General features: G+C 38.8%; 1 protein-coding gene across 5 annotated transcripts in view; it reads right to left on the reverse strand.

Moving 5' to 3' along the window:
* Positions 1-3,175: 3,175 nt before the first annotated feature.
* nfat5b (nuclear factor of activated T cells 5b) overlaps positions 3,176-27,606 on the reverse strand; it is a 34,343-nt gene continuing 9,912 nt past the window's right edge. Inside the window, exons 1-13 of one of the 5 annotated variants that reach the window (XM_071488479.1) lie at positions 24,962-25,073; positions 22,003-22,128; positions 18,942-19,572; positions 17,731-17,917; positions 16,419-16,609; positions 15,912-16,084; positions 14,126-14,260; positions 13,964-14,016; positions 13,098-13,230; positions 12,480-12,554; positions 12,119-12,222; positions 9,738-11,589; positions 3,176-8,639 (exon numbers count right to left, since the gene is read on the reverse strand). In XM_071488479.1, coding sequence (XP_071344580.1) covers positions 8,401-8,639; positions 9,738-11,589; positions 12,119-12,222; positions 12,480-12,554; positions 13,098-13,230; positions 13,964-14,016; positions 14,126-14,260; positions 15,912-16,084; positions 16,419-16,609; positions 17,731-17,917; positions 18,942-19,572; positions 22,003-22,060 — 3,831 coding nt within the window. In that variant the 5' untranslated portion in view covers positions 22,061-22,128; positions 24,962-25,073 and the 3' untranslated portion in view covers positions 3,176-8,400. Of the gene's footprint in view, positions 8,640-9,737; positions 11,590-12,118; positions 12,223-12,479; positions 12,555-13,097; positions 13,231-13,963; positions 14,017-14,125; positions 14,261-15,911; positions 16,085-16,418; positions 16,610-17,730; positions 17,918-18,941; positions 19,573-22,002; positions 22,129-24,961; positions 25,074-27,606 lie in introns of those variants that run through there. The other 4 variants (XM_071488475.1, XM_071488476.1, XM_071488480.1 and 1 more) reach the window with 4 other exon arrangements.

The raw sequence follows: 27,606 nt of genomic DNA on the forward strand, positions 1-27,606 counted from the left end.
CTTATGTACCATAATCTATCAGGAGGACAATCAGTCTATAGGTAAACTGACTACCTGAATGTGTTAAATAGGACATGTATTGTAGCCTATAGTGAGTTGTATATTAGGACTGGAGCAGGATTACAGACTCATAGGCCCAGCTGTTGGTGATTCATTCATTCTTTTTTCCCTCAAAATCTAAAGCCAGTAACACAGTAACAGCCTGAGTAAGAAACACAGAACTCAGAAATAAATGAACTGAAACTCCTGATTAAGTAAAAACACCACAGGTATGACTTCTTTTAAATGTTTTTTGGTAAATGTGAACTGAAACCTTTCCAGAGGCAGATTTTGGTGAGATAAAGCTTTGGTGGCTCTAAAACCAAGAAAAGTCAATGGGATAAATACTTTATACAGATAGTTGAACTGCCCTTCACATGTTTAATTCATGTTTAGTCATTGCTTTAAGTCTTTTTAAAAAAATAAACAGCTGTAGACAAGCTGTTATGAGGTGGCTGAATTTTCATAACACGTCTTTTGTCTGTAGAAGATCATCAGTCTGTATTCTTGTGCAGTATCTTCAACAAACATGAAATAAATAGTCAAAGTCCTAACATTTAAAGTATATATGTTTAATATAGATAGCAGCAAGTTTACAAAAATGTATCTGCAAGAGAATAAAAATGTAAATATTTCAATTTGTAAAAATTTCAATATTTTACATTGTAAATACACAAACAGGGAAACTGTAATTCCAAAAAAGTAATTACCTCCCCAATATGTGTATAAAAGAACATTCTGGATCTAAGTGAGACATTTACAGCCATGTTGTATAATTACATTCAGTAATATATTCACTGTAAAAATACTGAAATTTGTTGGTCCTATTTTAAAGGATTTTAAAATTTTGACGGTAAAAAACATTTAAGTTTGAGGCACCGTGGGAAAAATCAGCACATCTCAAACAATCTAACCGGTTTTTAAAAATGAAGTTCAGCAAGACCGAACATCACGCAAAAGATAAACTGGAAGATAAGCAATCATCACAACAGACTGACTATTCAACACTGACTGCTGGCGGGCCGGACCATAAAGGCTCACCTGTTCACTACAGCCATTAAACACAACAGGTCTTTTTTTGATGTTATGGGCTACCAGTGGGGATAACATGTAATGTTGAATATTCATCCTTATGGTGGCACTATAAGAAAGGTCAGGGGTCACCACAATTGTAGCCCAACAGCAATTAATCATGGCAGTAAAATTCACAGAATTCTGACCAATAGTTCTTGACACAACAAAGTGCTGGTTGGCAAGAAACTTTGACCTGACAGTATTAATAATCAAAAATCAGGGAGTGAGATGGAAAGATGGACGACTTACTGACACTGTATTCCTTTAAATCAATAAATACTTGCCCTGTCTACATACAATCACATTGCTACACTGCAGCCTTATGTAGAAGGGTCTTAAATGTTTTTCTTTGTTTTTAACCTTCACAGATCTATATTTAGTCTGTAATGACACGCTTATGTACCATAATCTATCAGGAGGACAATCAGTTTATAGGTAAACTGACTACCTGAATGTGTTAAATAGGACATGTATTGTAGCCTATAGTGAGTTGTATATTAGGACTGGAGCAGGATTACAGACTCATAGGCCCAGCTGTTGGTGATTCATTCATTCTTTTTTCCCTCAAAATCTAAAGCCAGTAACACAGTAACAGCCTGAGTAAGAAACACAGAACTCAGAAATAAATGAACTGAAACTCCTGATTAAGTAAAAACACCACAGGTATGACTTCTTTTAAATGTTTTTTGGTAAATGTTAACTGAAACCTTTCCAGAGGCAGATTTTGGTGAGATAAAGCTTTGGTGGCTCTAAAACCAAGAAAAGTCAATGGGATAAATACTTTATACAGATAGTTGAACTGCCCTTCACATGTTTAATTCATGTTTAGTAATTGCTTTCAGTCTTTTTAAAAAAAAAATAAACAGCTGTAGACAAGCTGTTATGAGGTGGCTGAATTTTCATAACACGTCTTTTGTCTGTAGAAGATCATCAGTCTGTATTCTTGTGCAGTATCTTCAACAAACATGAAATAAATAGTCAAAGTCCTAACATTTAAAGTATATATGTTTAATATAGATAGCAGCAAGTTTACAAAAATGTATCTGCAAGAGAATAAAAATGTAAATATTTCAATTTGTAAAAATTTCAATATTTTACATTGTAAATACACAAACAGGGAAACTGTAATTCCAAAAAAGTAATTACCTCCCCAATATGTGTATAAAAGAACATTCTGGATCTAAGTGAGACATTTACAGCCATGTTGTATAATTACATTCAGTAATATATTCACTGTAAAAATACTGAAATTTGTTGGTCCTATTTTAAAGGATTTTAAAATTTTGACGGTAAAAAACATTTAAGTTTGAGGCACCGTGGGAAAAATCAGCACATCTCAAACAATCTAACCGGTTTTTAAAAATGAAGTTCAGCAAGACCGAACATCACGCAAAAGATAAACTGGAAGATAAGCAATCATCACAACAGACTGACTATTCAACACTGACTGCTGGCGGGCCGGACCATAAAGGCTCACCTGTTCACTACAGCCATTAAACACAACAGGTCTTTTTTTGATATTATGGGCTACCAGTGGGGATAACATGTAATGTTGAATATTCATCCTTATGGTGGCACTATAAGAAAGGTCAGGGGTCACCACAATTGTAGCCCAACAGCAATTAATCATGGCAGTAAAATTCACAGAATTCTGACCAATAGTTCTTGACACAACAAAGTGCTGGTTGGCAAGAAACTTTGACCTGACAGTATTAATAATCAAAAATCAGGGAGTGAGATGGAAAGATGGACGACTTACTGACACTGTATTCCTTTAAATCAATAAATACTTGCCCTGTCTACATACAATCACATTGCTACACTGCAGCCTTATGTAGAAGGGTCTTAAATGTTTTTCTTTGTTTTTAACCTTCACAGATCTATATTTAGTCTGTAATGACACGCTTATGTACCATAATCTATCAGGAGGACAATCAGTTTATAGGTAAACTGACTACCTGAATGTGTTAAATAGGACATGTATTGTAGCCTATAGTGAGTTGTATATTAGGACTGGAGCAGGATTACAGACTCATAGGCCCAGCTGTTGGTGATTCATTCATTCTTTTTTCCCTCAAAATCTAAAGCCAGTAACACAGTAACAGCCTGAGTAAGAAACACAGAACTCAGAAATAAATGAACTGAAACTTCTGATTAAGTAAAAACACCACAGGTATGACTTCTTTTAAATGTTTTTTGGTAAATGTTAACTGAAACCTTTCCAGAGGCAGATTTTGGTGAGATAAAGCTTTGGTGGCTCTAAAACCAAGAAAAGTCAATGGGATAAATACTTTATACAGATAGTTGAACTGCCCTTCACATGTTTAATTCATGTTTAGTCATTGCTTTAAGTCTTTTTTAAAAAATAAACAGCTGTAGACAAGCTGTTATGAGGTGGCTGAATTTTCATAACACGTCTTTTGTCTGTAGAAGATCATCAGTCTGTATTCTTGTGCAGTATCTTCAACAAACATGAAATAAATGGTCAAAGGCCTAACATTTAAAGTATATATGTTTAATATAGATAGCAGCAAGTTTACAAAAAATTATCTGCAAGAGAATAAAAATGTCCCAACAAAAGCCAAATATATAGAAAGTTTTTTTCTCCCAAGGGTGATTTAACTGACAATTGTTCACATTGTTAGAAACAAAAAGGCAAAATTTCCCCCTCGCTATTTCCAGGACTAAACAAAGCTGTTTACTAGTAGAGTGGTTCTCTTGTGTTCGGAGTAAACAGACTTTACAGATGTTACAGAAGTGTGAAGTTAAGTGTATGGTTTTTGGAAATTGATAATATTAGACTCAGAGAAAATTAGGGATAAATTACATTGAATATTGATGTTTTGCACAATTTGTAATTCACACCATTTTTACATTTCAAGGCAAAAAAATCTAGCATGCATTGATTACCGGTCTGAATAAGAAGATATGTGAGAATCACATGACATCTGATAACTCAGAGGCCCTGAGAGAAATCAGAAATACTAGGAACCCCTGCACCAGTAAACAGTAAGCCTGGATATATCACAAACTTGCACATAAACCCTACAAGCAATTATGGAATAAAGAAGACTGATGAACAATTAGTGACCTTTGTCTCACCAAGAAAAAACATCTATGTCTAACATGGTTGCTTAGAAGACAAATTTGCATTTTGACTGAGTAAAGTGTTTAAAAGGAGTTTCAGGTGGCACTCGAAGCATCGTCATCAAAACGCTCAGCAAGCAACATAAATAATAGAAAGACCATCTATTTTGGTATCTTGTTTATGTTGAAAACGGGAGAGGCTATAGAAAAATATATATTCAAAAACTAACAGATCTACATTTACAGTATATTAGCTGCATAGCAGTTTCAGAGAAAATTTGACTGCATCTACATTGTATGACATAAATGCAATGGATACTTCAGTACAAACAAGTTAGATGCACGACAGACATTGCACAATACATTTATCAACCACAACCACATTTAAATGGTCACTGTTGTAGAGCACTTAAAGCAAGTTTTATGGCTTAAAACATTCTAGTTAATGAGAACTAATCATCACGGTTGGGGCCAGCGGCTTGTTAAACAGAAAACAATGGTAAATCATCAATCTGGTCGACACTACATCATCTCCTCAAGGCACATGTACAGCAAAAACTAGTGTCTAATGTGACATTTTAGGAAAAAATGAACTGTTTAAACACCTATAATAGCAAACTCAGTTTGTTGGTATTGAATTAAATGGTAATGTTAAAAGAAAGCCACATATTGTTCTATTGCATGAAACAGAGAAACTTAAGACTTTGTAGCATCTTGAAAAAATATGAGAACTTTTTAACAACCCTCCTCCTTTCCATACAATTAGTATGATAAAAGAGTAGCACTCTTGTCTATTTATGATCTCCAGTTACATTGTAAATACACAAATGGGGAAACTGTAATTCCAAAAAAGTAATTACCTCCCCAATATGTGTATAAAAGAACATTCTGGATCTAAGTGAGACATTTACAGCCATGCTGTATAATTACATTCAGTAATATATTCATTGTAAAAATACTGAAATTTGTTGGTCCTATTTTAAAGGATTTTTTTATTTTGACGGTAAAAAACATTTAAGTTTGGTGCCATTTTCCCTGCTGTGGTCAAAAAAGACTACAGGGCCAGCGGTCCAATTACAAGCCTTAAACAAACACATGATATGTACATTAAGGTGTATATTGATTCATCTAAGTCACAAAGGAGTAACTGTGCACTGGAATGTATATATTATTCAGATTCATCTTGCTGTCATCAGTACAGTTAGAAAAAGATCTGAACACAACTATGATTACGGGAAAAGATTTAGATAAAAACTAACACACAAATAAATTAGATATGCTTCTCCAAAAAGAGGCACAGACACTACATCGATAAAAACTTTGTAAAACAAAAACAAATAATATCATAAATACTCAACACTGGAAATCTTAGTTCTTCTATTTCACAAGATGAAGAAAGCCAATCACAGATAGCTCTTTGCTCCAAAGTCACGTTCCTTCAGAAGTAGGGTCCCTTTAAATACCACTCAAACTGCTCAGACTGACACACTGTAGTTCCACAAATCACATTAGTCAAGTTTACATATTCTCCAACATAAAACAACAGCTGTTTCTGATTTTAAAGTGTATAAAATGTAACTGTGTTTATGTATTTCTAACAAACTGTACAGAGAAAACAAGACTACAAGGCATTAAACTGAGCTAATTCTGTCATCATCAGAGACCAGCCCCTTGTTCATGCATACACTTACAGTAAAACTAAACATGACACAAACGTGTTTTTTTTTTTCGTTTGTTTTCCAAAACAACACATTAAACAAACAGAAAAGTGTGACAACAGGACAGTGCCTAACAATGACATCTGTATATTTAGGAGGAAAGAAAATAGTCTGTGCTTTTCTAAAAAGTAAAATTGCAAGGAAAAGAAAGCTCATGAGCCATAAAACTGGCCTGTCATCAGGATTTATGCAAAGCAAGATTCGAGTCGAACTTTGGTCCTGGGGCCACTGGTCAACTGCAGAGAAGAACATTAAATCTGTAGAAGGTGTACAGTTTGCGTTTTCAAGAAAACATGTAAAACGGGCTCTATTCCTGCATGTTCAAACCTTTACCCAGATGAGCTGTGTAATGTGCAGTTGTAGCCTACAAACTATTGCTTCTCCTCAACATTCACTAAACCCATCACATTAATAAAACTGGTGAAAAGGCTCTTTTCTAGCTGGTTTAAGAATACAATTCCAGTTCATGCGTGCCTGACGCAGAATGATGCCATCAAAGTGACACAAAAACACATAATGATCTAACCCTTATGACAAAAATTATATTATTATACTATATTACATTCTAGTCTTGCTACTGTAGTTATGTAAATAAGAGTTACATGTCCGCTAAAATTACAATATTTGAACAAAAATGTCTTGATCCACATTTTTCCCCATTTTTCCAGATTTTTAAACTGGTTTCAGGAATAAATAATGTATTAGGTTTTGGGAATGACAATTAGTAGATGTAACATGGCTGGCAATGAGATGCACAGTTATATTTCACTTACTGATACTGGCTTAAAAGAAATTCTAGTTGAGATATTTTTTATCTGCTTGACTACATAGACATTACCATGCAAACACAGGACAGTAATGACAATCATTTCTGATCCATGTGCATGTTAAAAATGTGTCTTCTTCACTGTAAACAATGAGGAAGAGGTGGCAGACATAAAAAAGCCACCTCTTGTGGGACCGTACTGTACCCTCGATGAGTTAAGTGGTCACAAAGAACAGCACCATAAAGTGCTGAATATACATGTAGAAAAAAATCTCAGCCAGTATTTGTTATATTTCTTCTACCACACTTCCTTAAAAGATGAATCTCTTTGTAATGGACCAAAAGGAGAATCTGTTGTATGAAGTAGCAGACCAACACAGTTTGGCTTTTATGATTACAGACTAAATGTTAGCCTGAACACGTTCGCATCATGGAGATGGCAAAGTATCTCATATAGAAAGATATGTTTCACAGCCAGAGGTGAACATCTTCACTGCACTGCCACAGTGACAGCTGCTCACTGAACTACAAATATTCTTTTATAGGTATTACTGCACTAAACAGGCCTAAACAAGTCTAGACTTCAGCTAGCCAGGTTTTTCATACATAACAAAAAATACTACATTACGTTACTTATAAACCCACTGAGTGCAGTCTTCTTTATCATCTCATTACTGAAAACCTAAGTCAGTGTTTGGTCTATCAGAGATTGAATTCATTCATATCAGGAGCAAACTAGCTGCTACAACACTGAAATAATAAGCACCCACATATATGACAGACACCTGTTTGTCACTACACATCAGATTAGTGTAGTAAAATGTTCATTTCTGTAGCCTGCAGACTTCTCCTTGCCAATTCCCTACCTTCTCTCTACCCCTCTAACTGTCTTTCACTATACTTTCTGCACTGTTGTGAAAATAAATCCAAACCATGTCAACAGCGGTTACCTTCGTATCCAGTCATTCATACCGCAATCTGTCCAAACTTTCCTGCCGTACTGCACACTCCAACCTCCACGCAACAAAAGATGACAAAAGAAGTATTAAAAGGGGCACTACTAACTGGAAACTACTGAACACTTCAGAAAACACTTTAGAAAACACCCCGAGAACCGGAAGATGGTGCAGATCACTGACAATCTACTTACAGATATAAACAAAACTTCACAAGTTAAATGAATTCTGGCAAGTTGCTGTCTTTCCAGAGGGAAAACTGAGGAAAAGGGCCACATTTCACCTCTTTCATCAGACAGTAATGACCATTTTTCTCACATTGCTCTCATCTGGAGTCCACATCAATTTTCACATGTATCCTTTAACAACAGGGAATCAGTCAGTTGTTAAGTTAGTAAAAAACATTTGCTTTTCTTGGTCAACCCGCTCAGCCAAGAAACTCCAAACCCAAATCCTAGTTCACTATCTGGATATTCTTTCTATTTCTATTCTATTTTTTTGGGAAGAGACTGGCGCAGCAAGGCCAGCGGAAACGTTCAGTTCACCTTCACCGTTCTTTCCTAATAAATCCTCAGTTCTGAAGGAGACGAAATGATGTGTTAGCAGGGCAGAAAAGCCTTTGGTGACCAGATGTAAGCACATCTCCAACTAATTCATAAACGTCTACCTGCATGTAATTTTCAATAGATAACATTTTCACGTTTTACAATTATTCCAGATATTACCAGTAAAAAGACAAATCCATGAACCAGTACAAAGGTTAGTATGAACGAGTTAAGTTGCTGCCGGACTCCTGCAGACTGACCAGCAGGTCATCAATCTTCTCCATGTTCTGCGAAGCAGACATGCTGTTCTGCACGGTCCCAGACTGAGACAGGGACTGGCTGAGCAGGGACTGGATGTGTGCGCCATTCTCTCTTTGGTTCTGGCCAGACTGGCTGATGGCTATTATCTGATCAGACAGCGTGTTTCCAGGAGTGTTCATCAACTGGCCACAATCTGTGAGGGGAGAACAGATAAGTCAAGATGAGTTAACGCCCATGAAAGATTAGGTATTTTCATTTTCAGTTGAGTTTGATGAGCCTGGCACCTTTGTACTTTTTATATGCAAAGTTCACATAACAATAATTTCATGATAAGTATTTTTTCAATACAAAATATAGATTGCGTGTGTTCCAATCATCAGATTGGATAATGAATAGTGTATGAAGATATAATATTATCATATTGCAATATATATATATATATATATATATATATATATATATATATATATATATATATATATATATATATATATATATATATATATATATATATATATATATGTTATTATTATTATTAACATTGTATTTTATTTGAGAATGAAGAGGGGCAGTGAAGTAAGATACAAAGTACTTTATAAATAACAAATTACAAATAAATGCTGTGTCACATGAAACTAAATTAACTGATCTTTCGCCACTTGGGGGCAGCAGAAACAAGCTGTGAACACAACACTGACATCACCTTTTAAGTTGATATGGCCAAATTTTTAGCAACCAATGTCGATTTATACATTGAGCAGAAATTGAGCAATGTTAGCATTAATTTAGATTTGTGCTTCTGGCCACCTGACAAATCTAAATCCAAAATTCATTCTCCTTATAGCTCTGTTTTGGTCTCTGCCAACTCCTGAGAAAAATATCTGGCTCATTAGCTGCTTAATTCTCCATTGTGTTCACCAGCAAGTCACTAACTGAGTCTGTCTGCTTGTGGGTGATGATGGTGAGTGAAGGGATCAGTGAGAGTGAACCAAAACAGTATTGTTGTGGGCCGTAACACCAAAACAATGTAGGGAAATGCAGAGTGGAGTTATAATTCTCTGTAGGAATAGAAGTCAAGTAGAGGTCATGTAATCCATTTGTTAACAAAATATACTACTAATGGCCACTTTATGGCACCTTAAGTAAAAAACTTAATCTGCTAAATTAGTTATCTAGAACACTAATTGGCTTTCACTCAAACATAAAAGGTGATTCGCAACTTTTTGGAGATGGTTGACATGTGTCATCTCAACAGTTTCGAGGGCGTACACCTAGGTTATCAATTTCTTACCATTCTGAATCCCAAAAAGGAACAGGCCAGGTTGTTGAGGCTGGCTGGGCTGACTGATGCTCCCACTCACAGCAGTTTGAAAGAGGGTTCCTGGCTGTTGAACAGGGGATGAGGTGGTCGTCTGGAGGTTTGCCACACCGTTCTGTGAGGCAAATATGGCTGACTGTGAAAGCTCTTGAGCTAGTCCCCCCTGCAGAGAGGCCATGTTGGACTGAGGCATGTAGAGGCCCACAGGCTGCTCCTGGCGGTTGTTTGAGCTGCTGCCCAGCTGCATAGGCTGTTGCTCCTGAAACATGACTTGCTGTCTTGGATCGGTGGGGTTCCCTAATGCCATGGGCTCAGAGCGATCCTGCTGGTTTACTGTCACCATACTGGCTTGGGAAAAGAGCATAGGGGGGTTTTGGGGCTCTTGAGAAACTAGACTGCTGCTGGTCAAAGGAGGCATCTGGCCCTGGTTGCTGAACAGGAGACTGGACGCCTGGTCTGGTGTGGAAAGGGTGTTGTTGCAAAACAGCAGGCCAGCCTGCTGTTGCTGCTGCTGGCCTGGAGAGAGTGTGTTTGCAGATGGATGTGGGGAGATGTTCTGAAACAGGGAAGCCTGTTGGGTTGGCTGTGTGTGGGGCTGAGGCTGGGAGGGCTGCTGCTGCTCCATGGGGTTTCTCTGCTGGATGGCGGAGAGCTGGGTCTGAGCCTGAAATACTGATTGTGGTTTAGGGGCAGGGGATTGCAGAGCACTGAGGAAGGCCAGCTGCTGCTGCTGCTGCTGCTGCTGCTGTTGCTGTTGCTGTTGCTGTTGTTGCTGCTGCTGTTGTTGAGGACTGCTGGTTGTAAGCTGAGTGGGCAGGGAGGTCTGGGGGAGGAAAAGTCCAGGGGTTGAGGGCTGTTGCTCTGGAGACTGTAGTACTGTCATTGTGTTTTGGAAGAGAGCAGCCTGAACCTGCTCCTGAGACGCTTTCTGAAAAAGAGCCCCCTGTGGATCTTGTGTTTCAGCCAAAGAGCTGGGATTGTGGAACATGGGTGGTGAAGGGTGAGAGGGTGTCTGCTGAAGGAAGTTGGTCTGAATAGAAAGTAGGTCATTTGCCTGCTGAAAGAGAGCTGCTTGTTGCTGCTGTTGCTGCTGCTGCTGTTGCTGCTGTTGGGCCTGCTGGAAAAGAGATCCCTGATTTGGAACCACTCCCTGTGATGAGCCCTGCTGTTCTGCGTCCTTACCCTGGGAGGCATCCTGAAACATGCCACACTGCATCTGAATCTGGGACTGAAACAGCTGCTGCTGTAAGTTCTCCAACACCTGCTGCTGCTGCTGCTGCTGCTGCTGCTGCTGCTGCTGCTGCTGCTGTTGAAGCTGTTGTTGCTGCTGAATTTGCTGTTTTTGGATCTGTTGTTGATGCTGGATGTGCTGCTGCTGCTGTTTGGCCATTGAGCTGTCAGACTGAAGTGGTAAGCAGAACCCTTTGGCTTTTAGTTGTCTCACTGCCTCCTCCAGCTGAGCCACTTCATCTGGAGGGAACAGCGGCATCTGCTGCTGTTGGGGCGTAGGTTCTCCACATAGCCTCCCAACAGCTCCAGAGCCACTGCCTGGCCTCTCCTGCCTGAGGCCTTCTCTGGGCTCCAGAAGGAACTGCTGTGAGCCTTGCTGGAGGAGGGAGTCTGCAGGCACAGAGAATGAACTGGTGGCAGCAATGTCCTGCTTCTGGATGGTGCTTAAGGGCTCAGTGTTGGTAAAAACAGGAGCCTGGCTTTTGTCAGGGTCACCTGCAGGCTGTGGCAGGTTGTTGGAGAATTGTCTGTTTTTATTTAGATGTCCTGCAGTCAAGTCTGGGTTCTGCTGGGCTGAACACAGGTCACCAGTCTGCTGGAAACACAAAATAAAAGATAAAAGGTGTTTTATTTTGTCTAAGGGTATGCACCACTACTGTGGCATTTTGAACCATTCAACCTATTTGCACAAGAACACTTCACTTAAGGACACTAAGCATTAAGTGAGCAAGTAAGCATTTCTGAAAGTTTATGTAATTTAATATATCAAATAACTTCCAACCCAGTTAAATTGTTTTCACTAAGGCCCTGTTCAGACCTGGTATTAACATCTGTCCTGAGTGATCCAATAACAAGTGGACAGCTCTAAGTACAGGTATGAACACACTAAGGATGCCCCCTCCCCTACCATCTCTCTAGCTCTTTCTCTCCCTCTCTCCCTCCCTGTCTCTCTCTAAAAACACATACCTGTTTATTTGCATATGAAGCAGGGAAGTGAGATCCCATCACGAATGGTCACTCGAGACGCATGTGGAGATGCATTTTAAAGCCAGGTGTGAACAGGGCCTATTTAAAAGTTATTAACAAGGTTAATAACTTACTGAGGTAATAGATCAATACATCACCTTAAATACTCCAGAAGACTGGAGGTTGCTGGTCACCTCCATCGGAGTGACATCTTCTCTCTTTACTAAAGGCAACATAGAGGGCATCAAGGTACCATCTAGAACTGTAGGAGCAAGAGCAAAGGACATATTAAATCCTATTCTTAAAATGGTTTTTCAGCTGTAAAAACTAAAATAATGTAGCACTACATGGTGTGTGTATGCACAGTTTATAAGGAAATAAACAGCCTTCAAATTGAAGGCAAATAAAGCCTGATGGGAGACTCCAGAACACAGGTCATTTGTATACATTTTGGAGTAAACTAGAGTACTAGAGTAAACCATGATGGCTATGTATAATAGTTAACACAAGGAAAATAACCTTTAATTTGTTCATCAAAAGTACAAGTCTTCACTGGAGAAGGCATCTCTTTCTTCACAGGAACATCTTGTTTTGCTGCAAGACAAACAAACAGATTATACAGAGTAAACGATACAGGAAAATCAATCTTCATAAATATCCTTACATGACAGTCATGTCATTAGGAAAGACTGAGCTAAATGTAGTGTAAAGGACTGTATATGATGCAGTTTATTGTTTCCTTTTAGTTTCTTTGTTGGTCATATCTTTCAAAGGTTTTGAATGTAGGTGATCCTGGATTTCTGTGACCAGAAATGGGCTATGTATTGCATTTTTGAAAAATATTGCTTATGATAGCTGACACTTGCCCAAATTCTGGTGAACTGTAGGAGGTGGTGTTGAGTTTCCAATGACGATAGACTTTTAAAATCTTGTAGGTATAAATTCAATTTTTGGGTCAGTTGACTACAAAACAATAGTTTTAACCTTGAGTTGAGAAATTGAGTGAGCCGGATATAATGCTGGTAAAGCTAAAAAGTATTTTGTAAATAATCACCTCAAAATCAGAGTGTTACATGATATCTAAAAAGCTGGTCTTTCCATCAGAAAAGAGACAAAGAGAAATGGACTCAAACAAACCTGGATCTGGGGTGTAGGTAAAAGGCTGGACATCATGGGATCTCCCAGCATTTGTCACCACATAGATTCCCACACACACTGCTGAGGTGATGGCCTGATTCTGGTATGGAGGAACCTTCACTATCAAGTGATTCTTTATAATAATATAAAAAAATAAAGTCAGCATACAAGAACAACAACAGCACTACAGCAGTGAGACTATCTGCACTTATCTAATTTGAGTCAAAAGGTGAGTTGATTAGAAAACAGTTACTAAATATGCAATTAAATAAATGTAACAATTTAATTATTTAATCAAATTAATGAATGTTACACAAGTGTTTTTGACCACTTGCTGCAGTGCAGAGCAACATTTTGATGAGCAGTTCATCACTAGGTTTGTGTCTTGTGCTCAACCAACATCATGAGCACAGAGGTGATGTGATAACTTGTTTCTGTGACTGTGGTAGGTTGTAATATAAATGTGCAGTGAACTGGAGGTAACAAAAGAATGAGGCCTTGAAGACACAAACCATGTCAACAAAACAGTTTTTTAACAAGAAAACTCCACAGCGTTCTTTTAATGGAAACAAGAGGAGAATATGCTTTTCTATTAACTGCCGATTTATTAATTTATTTACCTGTGACCATTTTGTTTACAAGGCCAAGGGTTTAAAGTAGACTGTTCAGTCAGTACACACTTAGAGACTGAATGTAATTAGGTCAGAAAACAATGAGACTACTCAAACCTTTGAACCATTTAAGGTGATTACATGATTACAAGTCCCATACAAATCTGGAACAGCTATCTACTCAGCTCATTAGTAATTGGCATTAATCATTTGGTACAAAAATGACACAATAACACAAAAACAATCACATTCTACCTGGTGAAACAGCTCCATGTCAATTTCAGCCTCTGCCTTCCACGATTTCTCATCTGGAGAGAAGATGTAGCATTTTGATTGGAGACAAAAAACACCACATTAAAAATGGGTTAAGTTAAAATGTCTATGGCCAAAAATATTTGAAAAATACTGATTTCTTACCAGAAACATTCTCATGAAATATGACTTTGGTGTCTTTAAGAAAGTTTTTGCCAATGATGAAGACTTCTTCTCCACCCCTCACTGAACAACTATGTAAAGATTTCTTCAGGATTTCAGGCACCCCTGCAGGCTGGGCTGCAAACCAAGCAGATAAAAAAAAGATTATTTTTGCACGGGAATGTGCAGAGCCAGGTGGTAACCAAAGGGTGACAGAACAAAGATCTTTGCAATTATCTGGAATGTGCCTTAACCAGCTGGCTATCATGACTTTTTTTTTTCAAAAGTTGTTTCCTCCTCTAAGAGGATACACGTCCCTGCAGTTTAACACTGATTTAAATCATCCTCACAGGAGGACAGCCCTGAAAATGCTCCCCGTGATTTAAAAAATGAAAAGAAAAATTCAAATGAGCAGTTGATTATTCCTTAACATAATTAATCACCCAGGGAGGTACATTATTAATTTTAGATACAGATTTTCACCTCAATTTTAATATTAAAAACAAACAAACAAGAAGTCAATAACTCTCTATAGTCAGTGTGTGGGGTGAATGCCTACATGCATACCTTACATAAGAATCACAGCTGAAGACCTTTGCTTAACCTAGTCTGGATGGCATTGACTTGTTTTTTTTTTTAAACACACACACACACACACACACACACACACACACACACACACACACACACACACACTAGTACTTCTATCTTTGTGAGGACACTCATTGACATAATGCATTCCTTATCCCCTTACCCTAACCTTAACCATCACAACTGAGTGCCTAACCCTAACCCTGACCCTAACCTTAACCTAAACCTAATTCTAACCATAACTCTAAAACCAAGTCTTAACCCTCAAAATGTGATTTGAAGGTGTCTCAAAAAGTGAGGACCGGCCAAAATGTCCTCACTTTCCTTAAATGTCCTCACTCTGTTAGTAAAATACTTTTTTTGGTCCTTACTATGTAGCAAGTACAAGTACACACACACACACACACACACACACACGCACATATATATGAATAATAGTAGGTTATTTGTCACAGGCCTTCAAAATGGTCGAAGAGGCTTTGAATAGGCTGGCGCTCAATACCACTCCCCCTTTCCTCTGACACATTTCACAAACCTTTTTCACTACTCTGCATCATACACACACACACACACGCACAGATGCCAAGGGGGATTACTATTTTTTTCATTTTGCGGAAAGATATTTCCCTGGATTGCATGCTGGCTCTGTGTAAACAATAGAGGTCCACACACCCCTATTGTTTCGTCCTTTCCTTCTCTTTCTCCCCTGTCTCTCCCAAATCCACTTACACAGAAAACTTTCTTATGGCTCTAAGCGTCTTTCCTGTTTATGAAACCAACCACACCCTCATACTCTACGCATTATTAAATAACACTTAAGTCTGAAGGAATCTTTACACATTGTCTCCAAATGAAGACAGCAAACAACACCAGTGTCCTGACCTGAGGCTAAACTAAACTTTAAAAACAGGGCTCCTGTTAAAAGGGAAAAAGAAAATAGCTCAGTTTACAAAATAAATGGTAATTATTAACTAAGTAGGTTACAGGTTAACTATTTGTTTACCCTATTTAAAGCTCTGAATTTTAGGGAAACTGCTATCATATAGTGATATATACACCAAAATAAATGCAACACTCCATAGAATCTTTTTTTTTTTTTTTAAATATCTACAGTCTAACACTTTATTTTTCAATGGTTCAATATCTCGAATAATATTATAACCATTTCACAGAGACAAACACAAGGAGGCTGACATACTGCACAGGATTGGAGATGAGGGAGTTTGCAATATGAGCACTGATCCATCTGAACGGGGGATGTTGACTCGAAACACCAGTCGAGCACGTGTGCTCTTCTTCTTGGATCCAGCAACTCCAATGCGAGCTTCGACATCAGTATTACGGAGCTTCAAGATCCCAACACAGTCCACCCTGCACAGAGAGACAATGATAGCTTGGATGACATTGTAAAAAAAAAAACACTTTATTTGCTTAACTAGCTACTCTTTTTAACACGCAATAAACTGCATCTTATTATGTCTCATTATGATGACTGATTTCCCCAAAGAGGGATCAACAAAGTATTTATAAATCTATCTACCTTACAGGTCACATGGATCTATTATGCAATCACTTTATTAAACAACTGATTTGAAGTATAACTGGGCACATAAAAGCAACAGCAAAAAAGGGGTTCTGTTTGTGGTTTAACATATCAAATTATCACACAAACGACCCAATCTCAAGCTCAAGAAAAAGTACATACGCTAGTGTCATGTTGGTGCTTGGATCAAGGGACACCTCAATGACAGTTGTACCATCGATGTCCACCTCCTTGCAGGCTGTGGTGTTGCGGCCTGTCACCCTGCAAGCTTGATAAAATCCATGAGGCTTCACACGCCCAGTATCGTTGCCCACAAATACTTGCAAAACCACTGGCTCATTCACCCCCTCCAGCTGTGTAAGTGAGAAAAGAAAAGGAATTAATAGATGTCACTGCTCACTGAGAAGGTCTGAATTTGATACATTTTGTAGGTTGTTAAGTGGACAGTTATTTTTCTTTAATGAACCACTAATTTTCAAAACTTGCATGATAAGAATCTGATCATTTTCTATCCTATCCTGTCCTACAGCACCCTGTCCTTCCACAGCTGTGGCTGTAGCTGAACTTGCTCCTGTGTCTCGACACCCTTCTCATTTTGCAGTGTGTATTTCCCTACCTGTCCAGCAGATGCCCTCAATGTGTTCCACAGGTTAACTTTGGCATCTTCTCATCAAGCAATGAAGTCCGTGTCCTGCCCATTTACAATACCTACATTGTATAGTGTTGGTTTGTTTATCAGCCCATCTTAATTTCATGTTCATGTGCCATCTAGTCAGCCTCCTATAAGCCTACTTGTGTTTGTTATCTTCTGCTGTAACCCTCAGTTCCTGACCTCCTTGCCCCATTTTGCAACTGGATCTAACTGCTCTTCCTGAGCACCAGCAGTACAAACAACCCATTATCTGATGCAGCAGACCTCACACTGCTTCATCTCCAGATCACCAACTGGTCAAATTAACGATCAAACGCAAGACAATGTCTTTGTTCTTGCTCCTATCTGACTGTGTTCTGCTGCCGAAGCTCTGCTTTACAGTTACAGCCCCAAATCCAGTCCAAACCTTTCTGCCAAAACAGTTTAACAGTTGCACCCCTGGCTGCACAAAACACTAAAATTATGTTTTGAAAATATAATAGGAAGCCATTATGCAGGGCAGATATAAAACAAAAACTGGAATAGACCTGGTATAAACTCTATTTAGGGGGTATAAAAACTTGATTGTCACATCCCCACCAAGCATATTAGGTCTCTGCAGAAAAACACTCCTTCCAGTTTTTAACATACACTGATTTCTTCTCTCCCACCTACAAGCATGGTAAATCCTACACAGGCGCAGTTCAAAACGTCTGGCAGTATCCCAATCACTGACTTAACATAACTTAACTTTAAACAAAAGTTGAAGTTCATCTAGCAGAAAAGTTGAAACACTGACTACATGGTTCATTATAGAGGCTGTGTCAGGGGTTTAACAGTTACCTTTACTGTAGGGAAGCCCTGCTGAGTGCGGTCTTTCACTGACCCTCTGCTGCCTTCAGTCAGATAGCGCGCTCGGTGCTGAGTCTCAGGCTGGACAAGGATCTTCAGCTCCTTCCCTTCACTCTTCTGTGGGTATTGCATTGAAAGAGTTCCTCCTTTCTGGTTAGCTGTCTGAGGATCATCAGAGCTGCAACAAAGACCGGTATGACAGAGACATCAGAAGATCCCTTCTAAATCTAGCCTATTTGAGCAATCCAGTATGATGTATGTAACCTGGCTGGCAGCTTCTTGAAATGTGGAGAATTAAAAAGTATGTCCTTAACTTTGACAGGTTACAATCCTGTCCTCACTCTCCTGTTCAAAAGGATAATCCCTGCAACTACTGGTACTAACCTTCAATTCAGAACCCAACTTGTTAAAAGTGGAGATACGACATGACCCCTGTCAGTATTACATATCTGTGTACTGTATATATCTGGCTGAAAATTGTTCTGGGGCCTGCTGCGTAAAATTGATCTTATAGCAGTAACAGTGAAAAAGCTCTGAAGTTGCCATGGTGCACTAAGCAATGCAGAGTTAAGAGGCCCTCCATCAACCAAGCATATTCTATCTCCAGCTCTTAAAGCGTTCAGAGTTATCTGTTTATTTAATCTGCTCTGCTTATCCTAGGTCTTTGAGAGGGGCTCTGTGATTCACTGTGGCTGACCATTGTTTGCACTTCAGTATCCTGCCCCTCCCTCCCCTCTGATCTAACCGCTCTTCTTCAGTCAAAATGTGGTGGGAAATTTAGAGCCAGAGTAGTTTGTTCAAGATTTCCATCTGTTGGTGTGTGACAAGGTGTTATTTCCTAATAATAATACAGTCGTGATGAGTGCTGTATGAGATTATCAAGAAGGACCTTCAAGACAATAGTCTTAATCCTGAAACTACCAATTACAAAATATTAAATGAACACAAAGTTAATTAACTGAGAGAAACTAAGAACTCACTAACTGGAGTTGTTTTCTTTGGTCACAGTTGGGTAACAAATTACAGGAAAAACTAAATGAGTGGACATTTTACTGAGACACCTAAAGTTGTTTTTTCCTTTAATTCTTCACCCATCTGGACATAAGCCTCCTCTGACAACTTCATGAGATGTAGATGTGGACATGTTCTGGCCATTAGAATCTAACAGGTCAATTATTTCAAACTTAATAGGAAACACAAACCTTCCTTTTGGTCCCGTCTTACTGTCAGGGCCTAGCTGTGACAGGACAAAGTGTGGGCCTTTGGCGCTGTCTGCATCAAACACATCCATGCTGGCTTCCTCTGCTCGCACAGACTTAGGACCAGGCCTCTGGCGAGGGGTACGTTTGCGGGACTTTCGTGGTACCTCTGTGTTGTCATTGTAAGAAACAGTGCTCATGATACTAAAATTGGAGAGAGAGTCATCCATCCAGATGCTGTTACTCTGCTCTGAGTCCAGAGATGCTTCTTCCTGGCAGGACATCAGGCTATCATCAAACAAATCTTGTGGAGGTGGTGAGATGTTCAGTACGGTGCGGCGCTTAGATGGGGTCATCTGGTGATGTGGCTGCGCCTCCTGGGATGTTACACCTCTTCCTCCAGCTAGCTCACTGCTCCCCCTGCAGTTACCGCCACTGCCGCCATTAACATTTCCGCTCTCTGATCCAACAACCTCTGGTACCACTCTGCTACCCCTGGTGTCCTCTGGGTCAACATTGTTGCTGTGAACTGGGTTCTGGTCACTGGCTGAAGAACTGGAATGTGTGGCGGAGCTGGAAGAGGTGGAAAAAGCACTGCGGGGGCCTTCCATGGTCATAGAGGAGGACATGGCATCTACAGTGCAAATAATTAGATGGTGAATAAAGGCATCTCAACCAGTGTTGGCTAGCAGTCCCATTTAAGCAGCAAAATTTGTTCATGATTGTTTATTTTTGCTTTTGTTTAGTATTTTTTATATAATCAAATAAACCCCCCCTTTTCATTGGATCATATCTGTGTATGTGTGATATCTGAAGATTTGTAAATGTATAATATGTGAAGTACAGTGTAGGTTTGACTGAAATGGGGCCAAAGAAAAGATGAGAGGTGAGCAGTCCCCCTTATTTAAAAAATTGAAATAAAACTGAATAAATTAACAACTAAAAAAATAGAATAACTAAGGGATTTATCATTATTACTAGCATTTAGTTCATGTTCAACTGAATGAAAAATTTGCCAAAAATAATGAAATGGAGAGGGAAGTCAAAACAGTCAAACAAATAAGATGCATGCCAATTATTGGAGCTTTTAGTTTTCTAGATTTAGTTTTTTTGTTTTTGTTGTTGTTTTGTTTTTTGCTACAAAAGTTCATTTGGTTGGGACTGAACGTAGCCACAGAGACAAAATAAACAAGCTTCTGACCTATGAAGCAGAGAACTGCAGACCATTTTATATGCAGACACTCCCTGCTTCAGAGGGAATTTCCTGGAATATAAAAATGAGACAGCGAATGAGCAATAAGAGCTGAACAGTGAAAATTTATTCAGATTGAAAAAAAAAAACACAGGGTAGTTTGTTTGTGTTGCTCCAGCATGCTGACATACACTGTAATTTCAAAAGCTTTCAAATAGTTACAATGAACTAGATGAAGAATGAAGAAAAGTGTGGTTACGTTTGCAGAAAAAAAGGAGTTAGACTGCTGTTGACATTCTGGATTGTTTGGTGACTCATTAGTTTGCAAAACACACAGTCGGAAAGAAAAAGAAGCACATTCAACGCATGAAGGTAGTGTCATTTTGAGCAAGTATAAAACACATAGACATACTGTATGCAATCACATATCATTGCAACCCGGAATTATGAATAAATACTGAAAGATGGCCCATCCTATCTGACTGTCATTGTCTTGTTTCTCTGCTGCATGAAAACAACCTATCCTATGCCTTTGAAAGTATGCTTAGAATCACTGTGAAAAAGGCCAAGTGTATGTCATACATTAAAACACATTTCAGTCCCTGATTGATTAGTTTGGACTACATACATATTTTAAGCAGTGGCAGAAGTGGGCAGGGTGTTGGAGTGAGGGCCATCTTTTTTCTTGTGGTTTTTCTTGTGGTCTCTTTCTTGTGGTTTTTAATGGCAGATCACATCCAGTTTACTATTGTATTCCTGCCTGTATTTACCCGCTAGTATGACCTGGGGCAAAAAACTTGCTACTGAGACGCTGTCAACAACCTGTTCCTCACACTCCCTGTGTAACATTGTGCTTTTATGGTGCATGTTCCCAGACAAATTTTCAATTAAACTAACACAGCTCACTTGAAACATAGTAAGCCTGGAGTTTCTGAGCACTTTCCTCAAACACGTAACTTTTTCCAGTGACTGGTAATAGGTCTGTTTAAATGAAAGGCTGTGTAATCATTACACAGCCTGCAAAACATCTGTAGTTCATCTACAATTCACCAAAAAAGTTTTAAAAGTTGCGAATGACCATTTTCCATCTGTCCACACTGCAAGCATAAAGATCAAGATGTTATTAAAAAAAACATGTAGAGAGGTCAAAAAGCTTATCAACCAGTAGAACGGGCCACACTTTGAATTGTGCACTAATTAGTCATTAAACGTATATCTAATTTCTGGACTCCTGTGTCCTCTGCCCATATGATTTTCTCCTGTGAACAACAGCTCCCCCTTGAAAGTGCAAAATGGTCAGCAAGCTTCCTCTTTTTCTTAAAAAAGTGACAAAACTGTTAAAACAACCAAGTGCTTTGTGCTGAGCATGCAAAACTGTGAAATAATCATCTCTGCCAGGCTCCTGCATCATCATGGGGTACTGTGTTTGGTTTAAACCATTAATTAATCTTACATTACAATCATATTACAACATAAAAAACTGGAAAATGCCAGAGGGCTCTAAATACTGTTTGAAGCCGTTGTGCATGACCTACATTTCAAAGCTTTGTTGCTATGGCACACCAAAACATATAGCAGACACAGCAATCTTCTCAACCAAATATTTCACACTGTACAAGCAGGCACAGATAGCGGGCACGTTCACTTGACTCAACTCCAATGATATACCGTAACTTCCTTCTCGTGCTGTCTTTTTGGACTAACACGTGAGGATCACACAGCAACAGCCTGGTTGTCTGACTGGCTTTCCTGCAGGTGTTTGTTTGCCTACAGGTGAAGACTGTTACATAGGTTGTGTTTTTTGGGGTGGGGCATGATCAGTCTTGCTGGCTGGCAGAGGAGAAAATAAGGATAAGAGGAGCAGGATCCTACCTGATGCTAGAGAAGCTGAAGGAGGAGGCCCTGCTTCTCCACCGCTCTTTTGACTCATGACTTTTAGGTTCTGCTGAGTGGAGGAACGCAACTGCAGCTCTCTGGGTAGAAGGTCATACACTGATTCTATTGAGAGAGGAAGGGGGACAGAAAAATGAATAATAAGGTGACATATTAACAGGAATTCAACAGTTTTCTTCAGTAAAAGTGTGCAAATGTATAAATGACATGACTTCGTGATTCTCTGCGTCACACTTTCCTCAGAAATACCATTTACTGTATGTAAGTCCATTTTATGTTCATGTTGTAATCTTGGTGTTACACATTATTGTACAAAAATCATAACTCTTGCACAATTGTAGGAATGCACCCACAACCTGACTGGCAACGAATGACAAGGAAATACTCAGGAAATGATACAGAGCTATGTCTATGGGAACACTGCATGGTAACTCCAGACTCAGTTCAGATGCTAAATGGGTTTCCACCACTTAATTACAAACAAACTCAGCTGCCAGCAAGAATCATGCAACACTGTGGCCTTTTTCTAACCAAGACAGTCACACTGATATAAAGAAACAAAAGCCCTAAAACAACAATAATCTTCTGCCGCACCACAGTCCTAAAAGAGTACATCAATTTAGCATTGTGCTCCCATGAAGTTGTTGGACTCACAACGGAGAGTAAAATAAATTAATAAATAAAAGGATCAAAATCGATGGAGAAGAACTAGACATATCATCTTTTGTATTCCACACATTCTTGTGAAAACCTGGTGTCTACATTACCCACAATGAAGCACTACCACCAACAGTTTGGTCAGAAATTTGAGTGTGTTATGACAGTGAAGACTGGTGTAGCCTTGACCCATCTGAAGACGAGATGGTGAGCAGGCTACAAAGGTCTGGTAAGTTCTACACATCCATTTTGTTTTAATTTTCAAATTTGTAGTCTTCAGCCCCAACCAACACTCAGTTTGTCAGATTTCACACAGCTCCCTCTGGAGCCACAAAAGGCTTTGCATATGACTTTATTTCACATATGCAGCAGCACTTCCTAAGATCTGCAAATTACTTTGATGTGTAAAACCGGTGGAGTTTCCCTTCAAGGCTCGTGACTAGAGCTGCAACAATTGGTCGATTATCGGATCACTAGAAATAGTTTGATAAAGGATGAATTGTGTGTGTTCTTTTTTCTTTTTTCTCTGGTTCCAGCTTCTCAATTGTAAGGATTTGCCGTTTTTCTTCGTTTCATATTTTTGTAACTTGAGCATTTTGGGGTTTTGGACAGTTGATTGGACAAAACAAGACTCATGGAAAATGTGATGCACATTTATACCTTAGCAAACCTTCCTTTAACAAGGAGGTGGAAAGCGAATATCCAAGCTACATCTTTACTTCACTACTAAAATGGTATTCAGTGCTCTGAATACACCTTGAGGAGGAACAATCCAGATGGGAAAAGGCGCAGAAAGACAAAACTAATGAGGTCAAAGCAAAAGCTGTAGTGTACCAAATAAACAGCAGATCTCATTACAAACAGGCAGCAGGGTCGTACAAAGCCTTTTTCTCTCTTTTCTGTGCCTCCCTCAGGGCCAACAGGACATGGTGAGGGGAGAAAGCCTTGGGTCAACAGCATGACAACACTTTTACTAGCAGCCTGATTCATCATCCAAATATTATGGTATGAACTTAGAGCGGCCATTACAGTCGCCTGACTCTCCTCTCTGCCAACTGCCAGCTTTAATTACTTGCAGCTGAGTCCCAGGGTTCGGTGTGTATATCAGATACTTAACCCTCCCATTGTTACCACTCGCTGTGTACAATAGACAAACCTGGGACATACTGAAACCAGCCCATGCCTCTTCATTCCCAAAGCCCTCCAGTCTCTTACAGCTCGCTTTAGAAGAGCAGGGAATGCTGGTTCCCAGAAAGGGAGCTTAAATCTGGGCTCAGCAAACTCATATAACTCACACTGAACCACACATACACACAGGATTCTAGTGTGGTTTTGCTGGTTATTTGCAAAGTTCTCCAAACAAAATCACAGACACACATGCATGCATATGCACACAAACGCCCTCCACCACCTCCACAAAAACACTTTCTCTGCCCCTGCATTTACACTTTAACTCTACAGTCTTCTTGGGGCTCACTGACTGACTGCACATGCAGCAACATGTGCTCTGAGTGAGCAGCCCTTCCAGTAAACAGATTGCCAACCGCACAGACAGAAAATATGTACTCTTCTCTCAGAGCAGTGGTCTCGAATCACTGGCTGGCCTGTTCAAAGTGTTTCCACAGTCCCTTGACGTTTTTAAAAACTGAAAAAATTCTTATTTTGCTGCATATTTGTTTCCTCATAAGCAGACAGAGTGGTATTCTTTATTTACACATGACAAAACACTGTCTCTTTCACTCAGGAGATCATTAAAAAAATAATAAAATGGTCAGCCTCGTTAGCTGGGATATAAACCATACTGACTCACACAACACGTGATGTTTTGATTTTAACTTAAGACTGCAGTCATGTTGTGCAGACCACTGACCACCAAGGAAAACCTTTCATTTTCTGTCCATCTGTGATCAGCATAATAACAGATTAAAGCTGGACCAAAAATATTCACACTGACAGACAACATGCTCATGTGGTTAGTTATGATCAGGTCTACTGTTGCTATTAATACATTTTTAATAAATCAATCAAGTGAACTGAGAAGAGGCCACCCTTATTAACTGTTTCACAAATTTAGTTTTCACCCACACTCAATGTAAATAGATGGACAAATAACAAACCACATACACTTAAAACCCAGGTTTCACATCAGAAGTCCCGCATGAAGTTAGCTAGTTTTGGAGCCAACGGTCAAATACTTTTGCTCTTTAGACCCTCACCATACCTTGTGATATGTTTATATGGTAAGTAGTGCAGGCTAAAGGTGAAAAAAGAAAGCACTCACCATGTGAATGGCAGGACTTACACTCCCATTCATTTCCCTCACATTCCTGCTGCTTGCTCTTACTAGCCCTGGCACCTGGGGCGTGGCACTGTTTTTTTGGCTGAGTGACTGATTTAACTCCCCTTCTGTCCCCCTCCTCCACTCCACCTACCTCCCTCCCTCTCCCTGTCTTGTTTACTGTGCTCCGAGACCCTTTTCTGTACTTCAACTTGCCCAGCAGGTTAGAGGTATTGTCATGTGGAATCCTGTCAAGCAGAAATGAAGCAATAGAAGAACCTACTTATGTCGAAAAATTCAGACGAGAGAAAGACACAAGGTGGATTTATTGAAATTAGTGGTATAATACTGAACAAAAAGTGATGGGGTAGATAAGATTACGCTTACCTTGTTAGTACATTTGGAGATTAAGCCAAGCATAGAAGGAAAAAAACTGTGAAAGGGCTGGCACCAGCAGCAACCCATGTACAACAACCCTGAAATGTTTACAGCCAAGCCTACATGAAGGCTGCCAGGGACTCCATAGCAACACAGATCAGGGGACAAGTCTTTTAAGCGTTTGCGTGTCTCGTGAGATAATGTGGAGAAAATGAGAAAATAAAAGAGCATTATCCTCACTCAAATGAAGAACTGAGCATTAACAATACAGGAAATTACATGAACAACCTTACAACACTGTGGTAAAAATATGAACGTGAATCTCTGTAAAATGTCACCACACATTATCTTATTTGTCACCACCCACTACTATGGGATAACACTAATACCTGAAGTAACACCCATTATAATGTGAGTATACCTTTCATGCTTAATTAATGCATAGTTCAAGTATTTATTATTCTAATGCAAGAATTAGTGAACGATGTAACACAAACCTGGTTTAATATTAATAAATAATCAAGTCGCAAAATTAGTTTTTTTTCTGTATGCTAGTGATTAATTACTTAGTTTTTACTAACTATAACTGATAAATTACTCAGCACTTGGATGGATATCGATGATGAAGTCATAAATTCATTTAGTCCAGACTAATGATATTAGTGTAGCTCACGGCACAGAGGTTCAGCTATTAGTGCTTTTGCCAAACAAGAGGGATGCAAGACAGTCAAGTGATTGAACCTTTCAGTATTTGGTCATTTTTTAATGTATTTTCACAGAACTGGGCAATATATTCACTTAGAGCACTGACAAGTTTATTATTCAAATGCAAAATGTCACTTTCGGATGCTTATCATAGATGTTTATGTTATGTTCCCTTGTTGAAAATCATATTGGCTTATATATCATTATCTTTTTTAACTCTCAAATATAACTATATCATGATATGTGGTAGATATCACATGGAACTTAAAAATACTGCAATATTGTTATATAACTTACATTTATGTTTTCCTGAACTTATCTGACTTATCAAGCTGACCATGTTTAAGTTACTAAAACTTTCTGAAATCATTCTTGTGTGAATGTACTGTATGCCCTCAAACCAGTTAATCTGGTTACATTTAGAGTATCTGTGAAGATACATTAAATATTAAACAACATGTAGTTCAACAGCAACACAAACTAAAGGCTAAAAAATGATCATAAAGTTCAACCAACACCACTCTTTAACATCAAGGATAAAGAGTGATGACCGAATAACCCATGTCTATTTGTGTTTATTTTCAAAAATTTGAAATGCCTTGATTTTTTCTTTAAATTTACAATTAATTATGGAAAACAGGTCACATAACCTTCATTTATGACTGCAGAGCCTGTTGTGAATGTATGCCAAACAATTGTATCAGACATGATGACTCAAACATGTTGAAAGAAAAGGCCAGTGCCTTCTGCACAACAGCAGCCATTATAATTGCATATTATCATTGCATTCAGGAAGAATCATGGCACCATCACTGTATTTGACAAATTGTTTGGCTGATGAAGAAACAGACAAAAATTGCCACACTACAGTGGAGAAGATGTGTGAAATCACAGTAATTGTGCATGTGTGCTGCTCTTTTTACCTGTTGAATTTTAGTTAGATATACAGCAACATATCACCACCATATGTTTCATTGGCTAACTGCAAGAGCATACACTCACAAGTGTATATTATGATACAATCTTAAAAAACTATTCAGTATTCATTCTTACAAAAATACTAAAAGGTAAATGAAACTGGATCACTGGAAATAAAAGAAACTGCTCACAATATCAATTTATATTTCCTGACCTGATTTTCATTTAATAAAGACAATAGTTATGTAGAAGATCTATCTGCAATTTAGACTGGACCTGGTCCAAGCTAGCTTTTAAGTTACCATTAGAAATACGTGCTCATAGCAACTATAGTTGAGAATTTATGTCTGCAACTTTTAATTAGATCTGTCCCAAATAAAAAGAGTAGTGGCGACAAAGAGAAGCTGTTACAAATGTAAACAACTCCCTATAATCCCACTAATCTTATAGTTCAGATGGCGTACTCAGATGCTTATACATAAAGGCACATATTGTTTCTACACAGTCATTTGAAAAGAGAAAGTCAGAAAGGCTTTAGAACTGGCTAAGTCATTTGTGTCACACCAGGCTCAGGGTTTGTGGCATGTAGCTCTTTCAGTCCGGCTAATCCTGAAGTGACCAGGGGCGACCTGCAGGCATCAGTTTAC

Source organism: Trachinotus anak, unplaced genomic scaffold (assembly GCF_046630095.1).
Source record: "Trachinotus anak isolate AG129_WGS33_773 ecotype Australia unplaced genomic scaffold, CSIRO_AGI_Tana_v1 ptg000011l, whole genome shotgun sequence".
NCBI classification, from domain to species: domain Eukaryota; kingdom Metazoa; phylum Chordata; class Actinopteri; order Carangiformes; family Carangidae; genus Trachinotus; species Trachinotus anak.